Consider the following 14,577-nt stretch of genomic DNA (forward strand, 5'->3'; position numbering starts at 1 on the left):
TTGATACAAGTTAAATTATATAGTTCCACAGGCTTCGAATATTTGCGCTTCTAGCCCCAGTCCCGCTACTGGCAGTTAGGACTGATAACACAAATTCAATAACCATGACAGCAGCAACTACAGGCAAATACAACTAATGTCGATGTTCAGCATAACAGAGTCAAATAGCGAACCACATAAATGTACATTCAATTACGTTCACCCTTTACGTTCCACTGTTTGCAAACAGAAAATCGTTTTTGCAATATACGACACTGTTTCTCACTAAGTCCTTATATGACTCCTGCTCATAGCCTACGAGTACACGTGGAGTAACGCGTGACGTGGGGAAGTGATGTATTTCATAAAATGTTAAAGCTCGATCGTCGTAAAAAGACTTTTGACACGTGACAGTAGACAAAGAGACAAGTATCTTTCTGTAGATAGTAAGTTACCAACGTAAGGAACTTTCTTAAATCGCAACGTACAGTTTTAAAAGAAGTGGGACTCTTGAAATTACGAATACGGCAATACGACATTCTTTAAAGTCTGTAATGGAACTCGGCGCCGAACGTGTTAAACACTAAATCCAAGACTGACGGTTTAGCACATTTTGTCCTAGGATACCAAGTACGTATCGGCTAACAGGTCGAAACCGAGCTGCGCTGGCAGCCTTAACATTTAAAATGTTTCTATTTCATCGCTGTATAAAAGATTCGTTCAGTCACAAAATCCTGGGAAAATGCAGTGTGACAACCCATCTCGTTACGTGATATCGGTCAGTGTCAGTGGCTGGAACACCACAGAAAGGTAGGTAGCCCTCTCTGAAACTACTGAGTGGTGACGTGAGGGCGCCCTAAAAACAACTGAGGCCCTCACGAATACTAACTCTGTTAATGGCGAAGGCGATACAGTAGCTTCCTTAGAAAGAAGAACCCTTTTTCCTTAAAAGTTAATCTAAATTTTCCATTCACGTTTGTTCATCAACAACTAAGGGTTAAAGTCTTTTTTTTATTGTCACTCGTAAATTATACCAAATCTTACGTCAGTTAACAAATACAAAATGCTAGGTCACGTAAGAATTTTTTTTTATATTTCCTCTCCTACCGTACTAAAACTCCGGCTGTAACAAATAATCACTTCAAAGTGGTAAAAAGCACGTAAGAGTCCAGATAGCAGATTGTTATGTCACAATTCTTCCTCTCTCTCTCCCTCTCTCTCTTGTTTACAAACCTCCATTTCACAAACATATTACTCATTCATACAATTCCCTAGGTATAAGGAGCGATCAAAAAGTTTCAGTTTGAGGACGTTGCCGCAGCGTATACGCAATCTAGCATGACTTGGATGCGTGTATGTAAGCACCTACTTATAGGCAAGGGATCAGTTGTATGGCATTCGTGTATTTCTCACGTGCGTGCGGCAAATGCTAAAAAGTTAACTATGGCGACATTATTACGAAATTCGTCCAAACAAGGACAACGTGCTGTTATTCTTTTCTTGGGTGCCGAAGGGCAAACACCGTAGACATCCACTGGAGAATGAAGAATGTGTATGGGGCAGCATGTCTGTCGAAAACAACTGTTGTCGTGTGGTACGCCAAGTTCACGATAACGCATGCCCCCATATCACAAATGTCGTAACGCAGAAGTTACGCCAACTCAAGTGGGAGACTCTCGAGCAACCGCCATATAGGCCTGATGTCTCGCCACGCGACTGTCACGCCTTCAGTCCGTTATAAAATGCCTGTCGGAAAAGGATGTGCAGCAGGCAGTTACGGACTTCTTGACACAGCAAGTCACGGTGTTTTATCAGACGGGTATCTTCAACCTGGTGTGTCGGTGAATTGACTGCCTTAATGCTCACGACGATTTTGCCTGAGTGGCATATCGCTTCTGCATTATACGGCCTTCGAACGCAGAACTTTTTGATCGCCTCTTATACTTTACGAGTAGCATCATGCAGCTGGTTGTTCTTTTAGATGAAGTTTAAGAAGCGAGCGTCCATATGCACATGTGGGCAGTGCATCACTACGTTACGTTGGAGGCAGCATAATGTTGTGTAGCAGATGAGGGGCTCTACGGTGGATGACTCTGTATTGCAGAAGGTACGAATAGCTCAAACTGAATGGACGGCCCTACCTTCAGTCTTAATACAAGGGTAATCCCAAAAGTAAGGTCTCCTATTTTTTTTATAAGCACATAGACCTATTTATTTCTACAATGGTTTATATCAGTTTACAGCTTGAACATTTAGCTATTTTTAGAAATAATCACCATTTCTGTCGTTGCATTTTTGTAGACGCTGTGGCAGTTTTTTTATGCCGCCATGCTGTTCAGAAAGTTATGAATCTCTTCTTTCACCTCGTCGTGCGAGCTCAATCGGTTTCCGGCCAAATGTTCTTTTAATCTAGAGAACAGGTCACTGGGCGCCAAGTCAGGACCATAGGGTGGGTGGGTGATTATGTTCCATTGAAACTGTTGCAGGAGAACAACGGTTTTCTGAACGATGTGTGGGAGAGGGTTGTCATGGAGAATGTGTACGCCCTGTAATTCCTCTTCTCCGGTTCTGAATTGTGCGTTTGAGTTTTTTTAGAGTCTCACAGTACCTGTCAGCGTTAACTGTGGTCCCAGCGATTCAGCTCCGACGACGAGGTGAAAGAAGAGGTTCATAACTTTCTGAACAGAATGGCGGCGCGCTGGTATGACATGGGCATACAAAAACTGCAACAGCGTCTACAAAAATGCTTCGACAGAAATGGTGATTATGTCGAAAAGTAGCTAAATGTTCAAGCTGTAAACAGATGTAAACCATTGTAGAAATAAACAGGTCTATGTACTTAAAAAAAATAGGGGACCTTACTTTTGGGATTAACCTCGTATCTGTTGACCACATTACGTGAAACTGGCAGCAAATAACTACTGCTAATAATCTGCTCGCTTTTCTTCGAACATATACTGAATACGCCACAAAATACGAATTGCTTGCAAGAACTTTCTGCGTTTCCCTCATGTGGTGCTTTTTGTGGTTTGGAATTAATTAGGTCTTAAATTTATCCATGTTATATGGGTATTATTTGAGGGCTGCAAATGTATTACAAGATTGTTATGAAATAATATATAGTGCAACAGTCACTTGTTACTAATAGTTTTAATGTAAATGCACCTGATGATGGCAGCATGCTGCCGCCACTCGTCTTGCTAATGAGATATTAGTGACAAGTGAATGTTTCAGTATAAATTATTTCCTAAATATTCATTAAATGGTCTGAAGTGAAAATCTACAGAGTGTTTCAGAAGGGAAGATCAACTTTCAGGGATATGACAGGAATGACCGTTCGAAACAAAAATGTCAAGTAGACATAGGCTCTAAAACGCGTACCTTACGAGCTATGAGCAATTCTTGGTCTTCACTACCGTGAAACAAATCTCTTCTATTGCACGCTCTTTGCTTTCCATATTTTGGGAAACGGTAGAAAAAAAAATGTCCCGTAAACATATACTCTAAAATGCATACGTTAAGAGCTACGAGTACTTTTTCATCTTCGCTACTCTTCTAATGAAGAAGTGCTCATAACTTTTGAGGTATGCATTTTGGAGCAAATGTTTACTGGACTGTTTTTCTCTTGTTTTGGTCCAGACTATCACATCCCAAAATATGGAAAGCAAAGAGCTTGCAGTAGAAGAGATCTGTTTCACAGTATCGAAGATCAAGAATTGCTCACAGCTCTTAACGTATGCGATTTGGAGCCCATGTTTACTTGACTTTTTCGTTTCGAATGTTGTTCCTGTCATACTCCTCAATATTGACAATCACTTCTGAAACACCCGGTACAGTGTAGCCCGGAGTCTAATTTAAAAATTAGACTGAAAATAAACCGATCCTCCTGACGTCTTAATTCCCACGGTTGCTCACGCAAGTCGCCTGGCCGTTCCTTTTTGGACTCTAAAGTGAAGTACTTGATGATGGGATGCTGACGCTGGGTGGCTGCAAAGTTGACGCACCTTGTTGGCGAGGTCCAGCATGGAGGCAGGCGACCCCGCGGTGAGCGAGCCGCCGGCGGCCTCGACCAGCTTCTGCAGCGTGTGCGGCTCCGGGCTGAGGTCGCGCGCGCCGGAGTCGAACTCCCAGCTCTCGTGTTTGCCCGCCGACGCCGCCCCTGCAACACAGCCGCCAGCGTCACACGTCGCTCGGCGCCGCGCGGGCGCGCTTCCGTGCTAGCGCCGTTCCGCGCGTTACCACTCTACTGTGTATCGAAAGTGGGTCACTTTAAACAAATACACGATGAGTACACAGTCTTTTCCTCATTACAAAACATTCTTATTATTATTCGTATGGCTTACATACATTTTCTATGTTCTAATTTTAAGATTTCAGATATAATTATATTAAATTTTTTGCCTCCAGTTGCATAAGCAAAGAAATTTTACCTAGGTTTCGGCTATAATAATGCAGCCTTCTTCAGAAATGTCACAATATAAAATTAAATTAACACAATTTTATATTGTGACGTTTCTGAAGAAGGCTACATTATTATAGCCGAAACATACGTGAAGTTTCTTTGCTTATGCTACTGGAGGCTGAAATCTAATATAATTACATTTTACAGTTGCTGACCCTTTTACACCACGCTAAAAATATTCAAATTTCAGATATACACTGAAGAGCCAAAGAAACTGGTACACCTGCCTAATATCGTGTAGGGCCACCGCGAGCAGGCAGAAGTGCACGTAACTAACGTCTGAAGTAGTCCTGGAGGGAACTGACACCATGAATCCTGCAGGGAATACGAGTACAAGGGGGTGGAGATCTCTTCTGAACAGCACGTTGCAAGGCGTCCCAGATATGCTCAATAATGTTCATCTCCGCGGAATGTGGTGGCCAGCGGAAGCGTTTAAATTTAGAAGAGTGTTCCTGGAGCCATTCTGCAGCAATTCTGGACGTGTGGGACGTCGCATTGTCCTACTGGAACTGCCCAAGTCCGTCGGAAGGCACAATGCACATAAATGGATGCAGGATACCAGACAGAATGCTTACGTACGTGTCACATGTCAGAGTCGTGTCTACACAGATCAGGGGTCCCCAGCTGCACACGCCGCACACTATTACAAACCTCCCACCAGCTTGAACCGTCTAGTGCTGACATGTAGGGTCCATGGATTCATGAGGTTTTCTCCATACCCATACACGTCCATCCGCTCGACAGAATTTGAAACGAGACTTATCGGACTAGCCAACATGTTACCTATCATCAACAGTTCAATGTCGGTGTTGACGGGCCCAGGCGAGGCGAAAAGCTTTGCGTCGTGCAGTCATCAAGGGTACATGAGTGGGACTTCGGCTCTGAGTGCCAATATCGATGATGTTTCGTTGAATGGTTCGCACGCTGACACTTTTTGATAGGCCAGCACTGAAATTGGCAGCAGTTTGTGGAAGGGGTGCACTCCTGTGTGTCAAGAGTTAATGAATAAATACTGATGATGTCAAAAAGCAACAATATTCGAGCGACTTTTACTGAAACAAAAAAATCATGGGCCTATTAACTGGAAAGCATAAAGAGGAGCTGACACCCTACATAATGATACCGCCATAGCAAATTAAATAATATTTATCTGTTAATATACTGTTTCTGTCATCCGTCCATAACCCGGTGGGACCGATGACCTCACTGTTTCGTCCCTCACCCACCCCACCCCTCCCTCCCTCCTCCCTCCCAAACCGAGAAACCAACTAATAATTAGTTCAACGTAGGATAGTTACTTTCTGTACATCTACAATCATTTTGATAGTAAGGGATGTGTAACATTATAGCATACACATGTGATTATCGGCAATCTGTTTCCATTACTATATACCATTCAATCTCCTTCCCTCCCCAGGTTTGGACTCAGCTGCTACCCTCAAAGAGTTCCAATGATCCCTCAAACAACTTAGCAGCAAGGTCCTGTGCACTGTGCAGTAAACAGGAACAATGGAGCAGTACGATTAACTACAGCGTACAGCAAAGTTGGGAACGATAGTTGAGTGTAAACTTGTCAATGATGTTTGCGTCCTGGAGTGCTTACACAAGGGACAATGAATTGACACTTGCGAGCCAAAACGCTGCGACCATCTCGTTAGTGATGTGCAGCCAGACTCTTGGAACCCAATAAGGCAATCATTCCGTGCAGTATACATTCTAAAAGTTGTTGGAAGTTTTTCGGAGGTATATGGTACCTCAAGACTACGGACAGGTCAACCAATTCCCGAAAATTATGGGCTGGTGGACTGTGGGCGCGATATGGCGCCCGATAGCATCCCTGACGTGTTACATAGGATACCAATTAGGCGGCTTTGGTGGCAAAGACATCAACGCGAGTACCTTATCTAATCTTCAAACCACTGTAACCAGACTGTGGCCTTGTCAGACGGGAAGAGGTCATCGTCGTCAACGAAGCTGCCACGAAAGCAAAGAGAGCTTCACTGCAGATTTAAACGTAGCCAAAGCCTCACAGACAAACAAAAACTAAACAACGCCAAATTAGGGTAAGGAGGGCTAGGCACGAAGCGTTCATCAGATTTCAAAGTGAAATTCTATGTATCGATTTCACAGAAAATCCTAATAAGTTTTGGTCTTACACTAAATCAGTAAACGGGTAGAAGCCATCTGTCCAGATACTCTGTGACCGTAGCGGCATTGAAAGAGAGCACGAGACAGAAACGACCGAAATACCAAACGTCTTTTTTCCAAAACTGTTTCGCAGAGAAAGATCGCACTGCAGTTCCTCCTTCAAATCGTCGCACGAAGTACAAAATGACAGATGTCTAAATATCTGACTAAGGGATGAAAAGCTACTGAAATCGCTCAACAGAGGAAAGACCACTGGACCTGAAAGGATACCATTTCGAGTCTGCATAAAATATGTGAAAGAGCTTGCCCCTCCTCTAGCAGCAATGTGCCGTAAGTCTCTAGAGGAGCGAAGCAGGTCATTCCAGTTTTCAAAAGGGGTTGTCTAACACACGCACAAAACTATAGGACTACGTTTCTTAACGACGGTCTGCTGTAGAATTCTGGAACATGTTTTATGCTCGCGTGTGGAGACATTTCTGAAGACCGAAAATGTCCTCTTTACAAATAAAAATGGGTTCCGAAAACGGCGACCGTGTGAAACCCATGTCGCTCTGTCTGTCACTGTGCTTCCATTGCTACCACGGACTCGACGGAAGGCCAGCAGGTGAACGTCCCCCCCCCCCTCCCCCCAAAACAATAACTGTCCTAACCGGCCGTTCGCCTGCATAACGAAGTATCCGGCTCTCGACCACTGACCTAGTGAAACAATGAAAGTGATTCATCCAACTTGGCGATAAGTTCCCGCTGATCCACGGTCCAAGCCAAATGATCCCGTACCCAGTGCAACCGTAACGTCGTTGTGCCAATATGGGAACACAACGTTCAGTAACAGCTGAACGGTGTGCTCCGAAACACTGACGCCTGCTCCTGCATTGTACTCTGTCGTCAGATCGACCACAGATCGCAGTGGCAATGGCAATGGCAATGAAGTGCTGCTATTAAATAATATGTATCTGACAAGTAATTATTTATCGTTGAACTGAAAATTATTTCCTTGTAGATGGCCGAAAGTGGCTGAAAGAAGCATGTGAAACACGTTTGATTAAAAACAAAACTATTCTGATGTGACAAAAGTCATGGGATACCACCTAATACTGTGCCGGACGTAGTGCAGCGGCTCGACGTGGGATGGACTCAACAAGTCGTTAGAATTCCCCTGCAGAAAGACTGAGCCAAGATGCACCTATAGCTGTCCATAATTACTTAAGAGTTGCCGGCGCAGGCTTTTGTGCACAAACTGACCTCTCGATTACGTTCCATAAATGTTCGATGGGGTTCATGTCGGACTACCTGGGTGGCCAAATCATTCGCTCTAATTGTCCAGAATGTTCTTCAAAATAGTCGCGAACAATTGTGACCCAGTGGCATGAAGCACTGTCATTCTATCGATGGCCTCGTGGGGTCTGAGCCAAACTCTAACCCTACCATCAGCTCTTTCCAACAGAAATCGGGACTCATCTGACCAGGGCAGCGTTTTCCAGTCGTCTATCGTTCAACCGATATAGTCACGAGCCCAGGAGGGGCGCTGCAGGCGACGTCGGCTGTCCAAGGGAGACGCGTCGGCCGTTTGCTACTATAGCCCACTAAACGCCAAATTTCGCTGCACTGTCCTAACGGATACGTTAGTCCTACGTCCCACGTTGATGGCTACTTTTATTTGCTTGTCTGCTAGCACTGACAACTCTACGCAAACGCCAATAGTCTCGGTCGTTAAGTGAAGTCTGTCAACAACTGTGCTGACCGTGGTGAGAGGTAATGCCTGAAAGTATGATATTTTCGGCACACTCTTGACTGTGAATATCTGAATATTGTATTCTCTAACGATTTCTGAAATGGAATGTCCCATGCGTCTAGCTCCAACTGCCGTTCCGCATTCAAAGTCTGTTAGTTCCCGTGATGCGGCCATAATCACGTCGGAAACATTTTCACATGACTCCTCTGAGCACAAATAAGAGAACCGCCAATGCACTGACCGTTTATACGATGCTACCGCCATATGTTAATGTGCATAAGGCTATCCCATGACTCTTGTCACCTTAGTGTAAAGTTTCAGTTGTAAAATCTGTTCTTGTTCTATTCCAGAGCTTTCTCCTAGGATGGTAGTCGCAAGTCAATACATCCATGAAGGACAGACTGCGGAATTAGCAGGCGCCTACCGTCGGCTACACAACACCGCCAGGCATGCACAGCTTATCAATCATAACACAGGCCTGTGTACGCCGCACATCGGCAAACACCCATCGACCCGCCAAACTGTTAGGCATACAGGCAGGCATGCTTCTTCGGGTCGGGACAGTAAGTCCACACCTAGCTTATCATAGCCTTAATTCTAGCGCTCAGTCTACTGTAGTCATCTGACGAGATACATTGCTCAGCTACTCTGGTGTTTGGGTCATCTTAGGAGCATATCTGATCTAATTCAACGTCAGAGAGCGCTGCCTACCGATAGAGCAACTGGCCGCTTGAGGCAGACATGGTTGTCATTCCTTCTCCCGAGATGGCGGGACTTTGTGTAGTCTTCTCGCTGCACGTCCAAGATTTCACAAGTTAGCCTGCGGCTGGCTGTTTGGTCGGTCAGGTACATAAGTGGATTTCTGGGAGATTATAAACAGGTTATCTGAGAGAGAGAGAGAGAGAGAGAGAGAGAGAGAGAGAGAGAGAGAGAGAGAGAGAGAGAGAGAGAGAGAGAAAGAGAGAAAGAGAGAGAGACCCAAATTGTATTCGGATTGCATTTGATCAACAGTGAGCGTGGGATACTGTCTTGCAATTACGAGTCGGAAGGAAGACTGTGATGGGGATCTGAGTGCTGAATGGTGTGATTAACTGATTAAGAACTTAGACAACCGCACTAAGTGATCCCTAACAAGCAATATTCAGCCTTTAGAGAACGTCCGGCAGACCATCTCAGACAAGGTCGTAGGAAGCCATATATTCACATCTACAGCACGGACAGACCCTCCAGCACGGCTTGCCCACTGCTGACAGAAGGTGAGACCATTCCACAGCATAATTAGCCACTGTAAGGAACCTAATGAAGCTAATGGTGAGGAAAGAATAATGTTGCGTACCTTGAACAGCTGAACGAATTAAGTCAGCAAGAAAAGGAAAGTTTGCAGAACTACGTGCGTTTGAGAGGGACGAATCAAACCCTTTCACCGCTCTTTTGTAAGAAAACAGAAATAAAGACCCAAACCCAGAATTATAATTACGTTGCTAATTCATCGCTGATAAACATCGAATTACTACCCATCTTTCGATATAATAAAGTCGCCTAGACCTTAGAGGAGTGTACCTGAAATCTCGAGAGTCCTGTGAATAATATCATATCATTTAATCTATAATAATTAAAGAAACGTACACATAATTTAATTTTTATATGACTCTTAGTTTAGGTATATTAAAACTTTATGGTCGAATTTTATATGTTTAGTCACGTTAGACTGAGCAAGGAGAGCTATTAACAACTTCGTTGGCACAGTCACTGTATCCCAAATTAATAGCATTCGCCATTTATTATTTAATTAAAGTACTCAAGACGACAGCTAACGAAAAGCATCAGTTACCCATTTTGCACGCGGCTACTTGGTTAAACCCTCTCTTCCACCACGCACAGTAGGCGTCAACATGTATGCACAATCGAAATTCGATGAAGCATCAAGCTGCTTATACAGTCCCTATGCTTGCGCAAATTTATCTTGCACGCGCTCAAGCATGCTCGGACACGCACGTTTGAGCATGCAGTTCCGTGTGTAGCTGCCTTTGGCAGTATCCCGTTTCTTGGAAAACGAGCTGATAAAACTACCAGCGCACCTCGCTTCGCTCTCACTCTGTGGCTACGCTTCGTCTACGTCAGATCTAGGTGGAGGCGGCCAGTCCTTTATACGACGAACGAGATGGACCGAGACTGATACTCGTTACCGTAGCACGTCCATCTTTGCGTTCCGATACAGACAAAGCAAGCGTAGCCAAGTCGACGAAGTTAAGTATCCCCCTGCCCATTAAGCCATGTTGCAGAGAATATTAATTTCATTAACTGTACTGCCACGTTATTCGTAGTCATTCACTGCTGCCGACGCTGCAGCAACGCCCGACGCCGCCGGTTCCCATACAGAACTCGCAGCCAAGTAAAGACCGCACGTCTGGAGTTCCGTCTCCACAAGAGTCCTCAGTCCTGCAACGCCTCACGGCTCTTTCCAACCATTTATCTATACTTCGGCCTTGGGCGTTAGCCTCACAGTGTGTTGAAGTGTGTTCTTCAAGTCAGTAGTAGGATAGGGTCAGAAGCACTGATTGTTGTGCTCGCTTCCTTCCTTGTGATAGGAACAGACCTATTTTAAATCGATAACTGAAATTTGTGTTAACGATTTCCGTTAATCACAATGAAGCAGTACATGTTCCGTACACTGACAAGTACTCTTATTTATCAGTGATTTGCTTTTCGTGTAAATATTATCATTATTGACCAACTTAGTATGCTGAACCAGCTATCCTCGATCTCCCTTATTTTCTGCTGTGCAATTATCCCAGCGACGGTCATATAAACAAACGAACACCGTCCTAACAGGCCGTGAAGGCGCAGAGGTACCGATCGGCCTCCGTGTCATCCTCGGCCCTTAGGCATCACCGGATCTGGATACGGAGGGTCATGTGGTTAGCACACAGCAACGGTCGTATGCTGGAACGAAACCCCCGTGCCTGCAAGTTAAGAGATGGTCTCGACTGCCAACTGCCATCACTTTAGCAAATAATCATAATCGCCAGCAGACCTGGGACTTAGGTAACAACAGCGTCAGTCATTCAAACAACAGCCAGTGCAACAGGAGAAGTTCGGACGACACACTACACTATACACTTACAAGGAGACAGGTTGGCTAGCGAGTATTTCATAGTGAAAAATGTAAGTACAGGATGGTTACAACTAAACCTTCTCTACTTGGACCAATGTAGACGGAGAACTATTTACCGTATGGGTACTCAACTTCATATACACTACTGGCAATTAAAATTGCTACACCACGAAGATGACGTGCTACAGACGCGAAATTTAACCGACAGGAAGATGATGCTGTGATATGCAAATGATTAGCTTTTCAGACCATTCACACAAGGTTGGCGCCGGTGGCGACACCTACAACGTGCTGACATGAGGAAAGTTTCCAACCGATTTCTCATACACAAACAGCAGTTGACCGGCGTTGCCTGGTGAAACGTTCTTGTGATGCCTCGTGTAAGGAGGAGAAATGCGTACCATCACGTTTCCGACTTTGATACAGGTCGGATTGTAGCCTATCGCGATTGCGGTTTATCGTATCGCGACATTTCTGCTCGCGTTGGTCGAGATCCAATGACTGTTAGCAGAATATAGAATCGGTGGGTTCAGGAGAGTAAATCGGAACGCCGTGCTGGATCCCAACGGCCTCGTATCACTAGCAGTCGAGATGACAGGCATCTTATCCGCATGGCTGTAACGGATCATGCAGCCACGTCTCGATCCCCGAGACAACAGATGGGGACGTTTGCAAGACAACAACCATCTGCACGGACAGTTCGACGACGTTTGCTGCAGCATGGACTGTCAGCTCGGAGACCATGGCTGCGGTTACTCTTGACGCTGCATCACACACAGGAGCGCCTGCGATGGTGTACTCAACGACGAACCTGGGTGCACGAATGGCATAACGTCATTTTTTCGGATGAATCCAGGTTCTGTTTACAGCATCATGATGGTCGTATCCATGTTTGGCGACATCGCAGTGAACGCACATTGGAAGCGTGTATTCGTCATCGCCATACTGGCGTATCACCCGATGTGTCTGGTATCGGGTGCCACTGGTTATACGTCTCAGTCACCTCTTGTTAGCATTGACGGCACTTTGGACAGTGGACGTTACATTTCAGATGCGTTACGACCCGTGGCTCTACCCTTCATTCGATCCCTGCGAAACCCTGCATTTACATCTACATCTACATCTATACTCCGCGAGTCACCTTACGGTGTGTGGCGGAGGGTACTTATTGTACCACTATCTGATCCCCCCTTCCCTGTTCCATTCACGAATTGTGCGTGGGAAGAACGACTGCTTGTAAGTCTCCGTATTTGCTCTAATTTCTCGGATCTTTTCGTTGTGATCATTACGCGAGATATATGTGGGCGGTAGTAATATGTTGCCCATCTCTTCCCGGAATGTGCTCTCTCGTAATTTCGATAATAAACCTCTCCGTATTGCGTAACGCCTTTCTTGAAGTGTCCGCCACTGGAGCTTGTTCAGCATCTCCGTAACGCTCTCGCGCTGACTAAATGTCCCCATGACGAATCGCGCTGCTTTTCGCTGGATCATGTCTATCTCTTCTATTAATCCAACCTGGTAAGGGTCCCATACTGATGAGCAATACTCAAGAATCGGACGAACAAGCGTTTTGTAAGCTACTTCTTTCGTCGATGAGTCACATTTTCTTAGAATTCTTCCTATGAATCTCAACCTGGCGCCTGCTTTTCCCACTATTTGTTTTATGTGATCATTCCACTTCAGATCGCTCCGGATAGTAACTCCTAAGTATTTTACGGTCGTTACCGCTTCCAATGATTTACCACCTATGGCATAATCGTACTGGAATGGATTTCTGCCCCTATGTATGCGCATTATATTACATTTATCTACGTTTAGGGAAAGCTGCCAGCTGTCGCACCATGCATTAATCCTCTGCAGGTCCTCCTGGAGTACGTACGAGTCTTCTGATGTTGCTACTTTCTTGTAGACAACCGTGTCATCTGCAAATAGCCTCACGGAGCTACCGATGTTGTCAACTAAGTCATTTATGTATATTGTAAACAATAAGGGTCCTATCACGCTTCCCTGCGGTACTCCCGAAATTACCTCTACATCTGCAGATTTTGAACCGTTAAGAATGACATGTTGTGTTCTTTCTTCTAGGAAATCCTGAATCCAATCACAAACCTGGTCCGATATTCCGTAAGCTCGTATTTTTTTCACTAAACATAAGTGCGGAACCGTATCAAATGCCTTCCTGAAGTCCAGGAATACGGCATCAATCTGCTCGCCAGTGTCTACGGCACTGTGAATTTCTTGGGCAAATAGGGCGAGCTGAGTTTCACATGATCTCTGTTTGCGGAATCCATGTTGGTTATGATGAAGGAGATTTGTATTATCTAAGAACGTCATAATACGAGAACAGCAGGATAATGCACGACCGTATGTTGCAGGTCGTATACGGGCCTTTCTGGATACAGAAAATGTTCGACTGCTGCCCTGGCCAGCACATTCTGCCGATCTCTCACCAATTGAAAACGTCTGCTCAATGGTGGCAGAGCAACTGGCTCGTCACAATGCGCCAGTCACTACTCTTGATGAACTGTGGTATCGTGTTGAAGCTGCATGGGCAGCTGTACCTGTACACGCCATCCAAGCTGTGTTTGACTCAATGCCCAGGTGTATCAAGGCCGTTATTACGGCCAGAGGTGGTTGTTTTGGGTACTGATTTCTCAGGATCTATGCAGCCAAACTGCGTGAAAATGTAATCACATGTTAGTTATGGTATAATATATTTGTCCATTGAATACCCGTTCATCATTTGCATTTCTTCTTGGTGTAGCAATTTTAATGGCCAGTAGTGTACATGACGTTCAGATCATGTGCTGTAGAATTAGCGCTGTTATGGTGTTAGTGTCATGATTTGCCGTTAGGCGCCTGTACTGACACGCCGACGTAGAACTGAAACGAGCATCAGACTGCATTTGAGTTGCAGACAGTCCACATGGGTCCGTACAAGGTGAGCAGGACTTTGTTCTAAAAGCTGCTTTATCAAGGCAACACGAATAATGCTGCTGCTCTTCGCGAGTATCGGAGTATTAAAGGAATGCCGAGAATTATTCTCTCCTCACAGGGATTGAATAACATCATTCGAAAGTTCGAATTAACTGGTGATTTGGGAACTGATCCTGGGAGAGACAGATGACTAATTTCGCGACA

At 45.0% G+C, this 14,577-nt stretch overlaps 1 protein-coding gene across 2 annotated transcripts in view; it reads right to left on the minus strand.

The window, feature by feature from the left end:
• LOC124712492 (colorectal mutant cancer protein) overlaps nucleotides 1–14,577 on the minus strand; it is a 613,504-nt gene that overhangs the window by 397,618 nt on the left and 201,309 nt on the right. For both annotated transcript variants that reach the window (XM_047242790.1, XM_047242798.1), the window contains exon 3: nucleotides 3,984–4,138. In XM_047242790.1, coding sequence (XP_047098746.1) covers nucleotides 3,984–4,138 — 155 coding nt within the window. The remainder of the gene's footprint in view (nucleotides 1–3,983; nucleotides 4,139–14,577) is intronic.

This window comes from Schistocerca piceifrons, chromosome 1 (genome assembly GCF_021461385.2).
Source record: "Schistocerca piceifrons isolate TAMUIC-IGC-003096 chromosome 1, iqSchPice1.1, whole genome shotgun sequence".
Taxonomy (NCBI): Eukaryota; Metazoa; Arthropoda; class Insecta; order Orthoptera; family Acrididae; genus Schistocerca; species Schistocerca piceifrons.